This window comes from Impatiens glandulifera, chromosome 3 (assembly GCF_907164915.1).
Source record: "Impatiens glandulifera chromosome 3, dImpGla2.1, whole genome shotgun sequence".
NCBI classification, from domain to species: Eukaryota; Viridiplantae; Streptophyta; class Magnoliopsida; order Ericales; family Balsaminaceae; genus Impatiens; species Impatiens glandulifera.
The window spans coordinates 44,598,196-44,607,251 of record NC_061864.1 but is presented as its reverse complement, the minus strand read 5'-3'; the positions used below and the strand labels follow the sequence as shown (position 1 = coordinate 44,607,251).

Here is a 9,056-nt window from a genome sequence, read left to right as displayed (position 1 = left end):
ACAAACTCATGTCTTCTCACATCAGAGTCTAAAGGTATTGAAAATGAGGATGGGCAAGATGAAGCCCATTTAGTTCCGTCGTTCGCAACTGACAAAGGTCGCTCCTCCTCTCATCAAGTCGACAATCCTGAACCGAGCGGTAGTGAAATTCCTTCTCCAGAACGACCGATTATTGAAAAAAGAGATTGCCGTTCAAAATCCCAAGATGCCGACCCCTGCTCACTCCACTTTGGGTAAGTCTTCTAAATCCAAACAAACCTCTAACCGCACTCATGAAGCCATGAATAAATGTCTTAAAGAACCGGTAGGTTAATAAAAATGTTCCACCAGAACCTGAGATGTCCATGCAGGTTAGCACCCGCCATGCTGTTCCAATCAATACTATCTCACTTGGCTCCTATCGATCCACTTCCGAAGAGGTGACACCAAGACAGGTGGATGTTAGACAAATCGTCATGGAGGTTATGACTTCATGGAAATAAGTTTATCAATCATTCGAATCTCGACTGAACCGAATAGAAAACCTACAAGCGTCCTTCTCTAATGCGCACAACAAGGGAATAGACAGGCTAAGACAAGAGATGCGACAAGACCTCAAGAAGTTTGAACCCTTCTTTAACAAAACTCTTGTTCTCCAAAATGAAACCAAGTTTGTCGTTGAGGTTCTCACATCTCAAATAATAGAAATGGCTAAATCTCACAGTACTTTCGATGTTGAAAGACTAAGAGAGGAAGAGGCCACTGTCCAACGGTTCTAAGATGAAGAAAATGCAGTCGTTGAGGCTGCTAAACAAACTAAGGCTGATGAAGAAAGGATGACCCTATCCCAAATGGAGACTCAACTTGAACTTGAAAACCAATGCTCTCGATCTAAACGAAGACTATATCGAGGTGATGACTTTGCTATTGAAGATGCCCCTGCTCCATCAAGAGGAAGGGGTCGCAGACGTAACACCGAGGGCCAACCCAACTACACTTTTATGGAAGGGCTGAGAGAAGACATCATCAAGAGAATTTCACGAGGGAGATGCTAAAAACTCTCTCTTAATCTTTTTCTTTTCCTTTTTATGTCTTTCAATTATAAACTCATTAAATTGCTTTTGCTGCACTCTTAGTTTTATTGACTAATTGTATTTTATGTTTCGGTTATTAAACAGGAAGTCAAATGATGCATGATTATAATACTTTTGATCAATTGTTGGTTTTGATATTCTTAAGTTAAAACAATCAAACAGGGAGATATGGCTAAGAAATAGATAACGGGCTTTGATAATTTATTCTAAACAATCAAAGAGGGAGAAATTGTTATATTAAAGTAACCAACGATTATAAAATTACCATGTTATGAATATTTAGTTTAAATAATCAAAAAGTGAGAAATTGTTAAATAGTTAATCAACTATTAATATTAATAAACAAGAACTTAATCGTGTTTATTTAATCATATGGAGATTAAAGAAAACCAGAAAGAATATGATGTCCGACATTTTGCAAATCGGCATTATGTGAAGACGTAACTGGTTTTCTGCATAATCGATATTTTATCAAAGCGCCTCCGGTAGTTTGTAAGATTGGCATTTTACAAACACGTATCCGGTATTCTGTAAGAATCAGCATTTTATGAAGACACGTAACCAGTAGTTTGTAATATCGACTTTTTACAAACACGTTGCCGGTATTCTACAAGATTGACATTTTGTGAAGCGTGTCCGACATTATATAATCGGTTTTATATAATAGTCGCTTCCGGTATTTTACAAGATCGACATGTTGTGAAGCACGTTCGATATTATATAATCAGTTTTATATAATAGGCGCTTCCGGTAGTTTGTAAGATCCGGGTTTAGATCATTTTGACATTTTGGACTTCGGTATTATACATTGGAGCGCGCCTGGTACTTTACCATTTCCGTTGTACAATATAAAACTTCCGGTATTATCAAAAGACAACTTTATATATCTTCAGTATTTGTTTTTATATTTGTGCAAAGACTGATGAAGATCTTTTGATAGCAGCAGAACTATGTTAAAATAACCAAAGACAAGTCAAAATTTCTGAGATATACTTTCCTCAAAAATCATAATCCCATTAATGAACATCTTAGATTATTATCATCCAAGCATAAACAAGATCAAAGAGTATCCTCTCGATGTAATATTCTGGAATACAACCAATCAAGATTAAGACAAACGTCTTTTGAAGCAGATATAACTGTTGAGCAACAAATATGTTCGTTGACATCTGCCTACTTAAGAAGACAAAGGACAACTTGCTTCTAACCTTACCCTCTTTACACGAGTCAGAAAACAAGCTTTAAGAATCCTTGAATTATCAATTGTATTCATAACTTTCTCAAGCTCTCAAAGTCCTATAAGCTTTTAAGTTTGTTAGAGTATTAAAATTGTATTACATACTGCCTATTCTATGTGAGTATTCAGTGTTATAAGTTGACATAATTTATTTTTGTTAAACAGAGTGAGTGTGCTAGGAGTTCGAAAACAGACAGTAACCAAGTCCTGGTTGTTCGTCTGAATTTGTACAAGTGTTGTATTGAACCAAATCTTCTAGTGAATATCCTTCTCAAGGTTGAGAAGAAGGGGTGACGTAGGAGTTTTTACTTCGAACATTCATCAACCTCTTTTGTGTCTTGTGTTCTTCTCTATTACATCATTCTAATCATGTTGTATTGCTTCAAGTCAAAACAAACACTTCCGCACTTGAACTCCGTTCAAGAGTTTGTAACGACTTGCGAAGAATAGAAACCGATATTAACTCCTAACAGAGTTAATATCAAACGAAGTATGTATAAGCGGTTCAACGTAAGTAGACTCCCCTCTCTATCGTTGATCCCGATCCTAACAATATTGTTATTGCAAAAATTACAGCAATGTGGCGATAAACTTGGATTAATGCAAAAGTTATTGCACATTCATACTATAGCCGATAATTGAATCTTTTTAACTAAACTAGACATTGATTAGAAATATTATTCGTAATAATTTCTATGAAAAATATGCCTAAAAATGTGTAAATGTTATAAAACTGAATGTAAAATTTAATCTTTAAAGTCAAAACTATATGAATAAACCATATCCATAAACTTTTCAAAAATTATGTAAGCAAAAAATATAAATAATCATAACCATAACATGTTAAACACAAATAATTCTAACCATTAATTACATAAATAAGCATAACCAAAAAACATAAATACTCATAATCATAAACTTTTCAAAAATTATGTAAGGAAAAAATATAAATAATAATAACTATAAACTGTTAAACATAAATAATGGATCACATCCAAAAAAACATAAATATTCATAACTTAAATACCAAACATAACCAAAAATTATGTAAGCAAAATATATAAATAATCATAACCAAAAAACATACATATTACTAACCATTAAACAACCACCATGTACATAACCAAAAATATCAAACATAATTAAAAGATAAATGTTCAAAAACATCATAAATATCAATAAAAAATATGAAAGTTCATTAATTGTTCTTCCTTTTCTTGTTTTCTATAATGTTTTCAATCTTCTTTGCATCCATGGCACCCACCACATATTATATCAAGCTATTCTCAACCAACAAAAACATCTTTTATCTATGAAATTAATAAAAACAACAAAATAAGTATCAAAACTCAAACAAAGTAACATATTCATAAAAATCAAAAGATCTAAAAATGAAATACTTTGTGATCATCTCATTGACAACCTAAATAGTTGTATTATTGATTGTTTGTATATCCTTTAGGAGAATATACATTCCACCTAAGGAGCCTCATCTGAGCCTGCAAAATTTCTATTTTGGAAATAGTTGCTGCAAGCTTTGCCTTGACCGTTTGTAGCTTAGTGAATTTAGAGGAAATACTTGTTGCTATCTCGGTGCCATTTGGTCCTCATTGTCGTATCTTAAGGTGTATCAAGGAGTATTCTCGCCGTTTATAACCAACCAAGGAGTGGAGGATCTTGGAGTCATTGAAAGAAATCGATTGCGAGTAAAACGAGTTGAAACCATGATAAAGATTTGATCAGATAAGAAATCTATAAAAGAGTTTGATAGAGAGAGAAATGATATGATAAGAAATGTTGAAGATATGGAAGATAGGTTGAAGAGAGTGATGAAAAGAAATAAATGGGAAGATATGTTGATTGAAATAATGAAATGATGATGTGTGGGAGTGGAAATGACACAATTCGTTGGCTGAAATAATGGTGAAACGAGAATCGATGAGACATAATTGAATAAGACTCGAAACTAATTTTGCATTGATTGTTTATAAATATTTTTAAAATTATGTTTTATGTACAAATTCGTTTAATACGCATTATAATGCTAAAAGATTATCTATAATGGTTAATGTGAAACGTATTGTTCATAGATTACTAATAGATGATTTCAAAATTATTAAATATTATTTCCATGCAGTTTGCAATAATATGATATCATACAATTGTAGAACTTTTTGCGAAAAGATTATATATAATGTTTAATGGAAAATGTAATGCTAGTATATTACGAATATGTCAAACGATGGTTTAAAAACTTATAAATATTAATATAATGTAGTTTGCAATAATATCACATTATACCGTTGCAGAACTAGTTGCGAAGAGATTATGTATAAGAATTAATACATAACTTAATAATATTACATTATGAATATTTCAAAAAATATTTACAAAATTATTAAATAAAATTGTAATACAGTTTGCAATAATACATTATAATAAAATTATAGTACTAGTTGCGGATAGATTATTTATTTTTGTTAATGCAATATATTACAAATTTCATTATCAATATTAACCCAGTTACTTCATAATTTAATTTGCAATAATCACAGCCTTAGTTATATAATATTTGTTACAATAATTTAAAGTTGAACAATGGGTTGGATCAACATGAACTGACACGATACAACACGATATTAGTACCAAATGACATAATACGATATTATCTCAATCGGGTCGTGGGTTGGACACGACACATGTACGAGACGTCACTATCACAACACGATTATGAGTTTATACGATCGTAATACGGTCACTAGTCGACAAAGACATAACACGATTATAGACATAAAACGAGTATAGACATGACACAATCACGAGTATACATAGGAAAACCACGTAAACATAATTAGTCACATGACCTAAGGTCCTAATCTACTCAACTTTACATTAACATTTTCTATAAATCTATTTACATTCTCATTGAATTAATAATAATTTTATAAATGTAATATATATATATAATTAAAACTAAACAAATTAAATTAAAATATTAAAATAAAATATTAACTTAAATAATATAAATTAAAATAAAATATAAATATTAAAAAATAAATTATATGAATAAAATTGTGAGTCTCCAAATAATTCTCTCCTATATTAATTTTATTAATTAATTAATTTATTTTTAAAATTTTAATTATTATTAATATATTAAATAATAAATTTATAGTAATAATTTAATTTTGATACTATAATAATATATATTTATAATGTCTAAATACCTTTCTATTAAATTATAATATATATTTATAAATATGTGAAGTACAAATTTATTAAATTTCTATCCACTTTTTTCATTTTTTTCTCTAAATTATTCACACCTTTATCGTTTTCTTTCCCAAACTATCCACTTTTACACTAACATTCTCAAACTAAATTTTTAATTTTCATTCAATAAATAAATTATTTAATTTTATAAATAGTTAACTAATTTTATTTGAATAATTATTTGTAAGTTTTAAATCACATCTTAAATAATTGACATTCAAATTATTATTTATAAAACTATATGCTAAAATTTATATCTACATATCTTACATATTTAACATATTAATTAATTTTTTAAATAACATTTAACTTATTAAATTAATTTAAATTTTCTAAATTAAAATAAATAAATAAATATATAAATTAATAATTATATTTTATAATTTTACTAACAATATAATTATATATATATAAATAAAACGATTGAGTCGAAACTCTAATCGGAATAACACGAAACAAAAATTTTAACATGAATTAGCACGATACGAACAAACTCGTAGACACGAATTAACATGACACGAAAAAACCCATGTATCATAATATTTTGAATGGATCTAGACACGATACGACATACATTAGATTAATACACGATACAACACAATACGATTGAGAGTTTAAAATGACTTGTCCAAGTCGAATATGACCTTTGAAGCACTCTATTAGTAGAAATATATTTTATTGCAAAAAAATTTGCAAACATTAACGTGAATATATGTTAGTGAATATATCAACATTATTTTGTGACTTCCTTATTACTAGTTTAGTTGTAATGATATATTTAATGAAATTTAGAAAAATTATTAGATTTTTCCATTTTTAGTGATATATTTAGAAAAATATATTTTATAGATAATTTTAATTGAAAATATAGTTAGAAGATTTATAATATTTCAAAATTTTATTTTAATTTGGAGTGCATTTTTAAAAACTTGCATTAAAAAAATGTTAGCACTTATATATTGTTATTTTTTTTAGTATTTGTATCAGTATATGAGGTTATTTGAATTTAATATAAAGAATTCGTTATTAATTATCAATTCCTTAAAAAAAATTCACTAGATTATAAAATTATTTAAAGTATGTTGATGAATATTGAATATTATATTTTAATAATTAGGCCAAACAATCATTTTTTATAACAAGATTTTAACTTTTTTTTTTAAATAACCCTAAAAGTTTGTTTGATATGAGTTTCTGGATTATTTATTTTTTTTTTTTGAGATTTTATTAGTTTTTTTTATAATTTATTTATTTATTTAGCACATACTATCATTTTAATAATCAAATAACTAATTTTATCAATTATAATAATAATTTTATTTCAAATAAATTTTATATATAAAAATCTATTTTTGTTCTTACAAAATTAAAAACCTAAATAATCTATTTTTGTTGTTTTATCGAACAAATTTTAATTTTCAAAAAATATATATATATATATATCTCAAGAACATCATACAAGGTTATGTTAGATTAACAAAGTCATCACAAACAAAGTCAATCTCATTCCTCCCTTCTTTCTCTCTCTCTAGTATGCTATCTTCTCTCTCGTCCACACCTCTCTCCAAAATATAAGCTTTCATTGCATCCAAGAATTAGTCATCCGAAAAAAACGATCGAAAACCCCTAAAATAGAAGAGAAGGGGAAAGGATCCTTTCTATCACACTATCTATCCATCCATATTTCCTTCTCCAATAGATGGAAACGACCATGATAGATATCTTCCCCATGCATCGCTAGCAGAGAATATGATCATCAGCAAGACATGCAAATAACCTAGTAAGGAAAACCATCAATCCTGGAGAAATTAACATTAATTTGTTATACGCAATTCCTAGTTATGGAGGTTCAAAGGTTAAACCAGTTGAAGCTATTATGGTCAAGCTTCCTAGGGAATACCTGTGTTTGCCTCGTTGGTGGAAATCACACTGCCGCTAGGTTTTGCACACGCTGAGAATATTCCCTTTCTTTTTCTTCTTCTTAATTCTTCCTTTTCTACTTCATAATTAATCAATGGCTGTAAATACGTTTATAGCGTACCAAACCAAACCATACATGATTCATGATGAAGATGAATACCCAGATTGTATTCCATCGATAATGGTGCCAATCCCTTTTTCTTGGATCGGTAGACAGATACTCAAATTAATTTTTGCCATCTTTTTCGTTTCCACTGTTCTTTGGCTTCTCCCTTTTGATCATACAACTACTTCATTACATTCCATCACTTTTAACCCTTTGCAATCTATCATCCATGATTTAACCGACAAAGGCATTATCAAAACGGGTAACAAAGCCCTTATTGTAGCCGGCGAAAACCATCATGGCCCGATTGTTATTAAAGATGATCACAATTACAACACCAAGGAAATGACCTTGAATTCCACTCCAGCACCTCCCAAGGAGGATTTCTTCGACTTCATATTCACAAAAGATTTTCAATCAAGCATCGATAAGTCGCTTAAAGTAGGTGGAGTTCTAACACTTCAACTTAGTAACAACCCTAAAGTGGTTTTCAAAAAGCCCAACAACTATAGAACTGTGTATCTCCGACATTATGGATCAACATTCATGACCATGAGAAAGACGTCACACAATAAAAATAACAAAGAATCTCCATCAAAAAGGAAACTTCTTGGAGCTATTATTACTAGCCAAGAAGCAAAGAAAGCCGCCCTCAAGAACCTTGAGGACGCATTACTCGAGCCTCCGAGAGGTACTCTATCGGGAAAATCAAACAAAAGATTCCTTAAACGGACCAAATATTTACCGGACTTGTTAGGAGATTCTTTCGAAAACTACCCACGTAGGATCTTCATCGATGTGGACTTGTCGGAGCATAAGAACAAGGGTTACCGTCCTAGATGGTTCGAGAAGCATTACCCAACAAGGAACAAGGATTTCGATATTTACAAAGTTGAGGCTGTGGATGCAGATCAATCCGAAGAAGGGACGACACCACAAATTGGAATGTCGGATTGGTTAAGGAGGAATGTGAAGGAAGAAGAGTATGTGGTCATGAAAGCGGAAGCCGAAGTGGTTGAGGAGATGGTAAAAAATGGAGTGTTGGGTCTTGTTGATGAATTGTTCTTGGAATGTAAGCATCAAGGGATGAATGGAAATACGGATCTAAGTAAGATTAGAAAAGGGAGAAGGGCTTATTGGCAATGCCTGGCTTTGTATGGGAGACTTATGGATGAAGGCGTTGCGGTTCATCAGTGGTGGGGTTAAGTGATTAATGAAGATGATATAAAATAATTTAATTCCTTCTATCATTGCAAAGAAATATATGATCATATGTTTTGTTTGGGGGGAAGTTAACTTATGTGATTTCATTTTATAGATGATTAAATAAAATTGCGAGGGCTACTACAAATAATGCTTTGTTTTTGTACTAAGGACAATATTAATATAACTTATAACTTGATCGCTTGAAGAAAAAATAATTTTTTTTATTAAACATCAGGGTCTA

General features: G+C 30.1%; 1 protein-coding gene across 1 annotated transcript; it reads left to right on the top strand.

Moving 5' to 3' along the window:
* Positions 1–7,597: 7,597 nt before the first annotated feature.
* On the top strand, positions 7,598–8,815 carry LOC124930259. Its single transcript, XM_047470612.1, has one exon. It carries the CDS (start codon positions 7,598–7,600, stop codon positions 8,813–8,815), a length of 1,218 nt encoding a protein of 405 aa, XP_047326568.1.
* Positions 8,816–9,056: the final 241 nt, after the last annotated feature.

Coding starts and splice junctions, on each gene's coding strand:
- LOC124930259 (XM_047470612.1), top strand. CDS start 7,598: ATGGCTGTAAATACGTTTATAGCGTACCAAACCAAACCATACATGATT.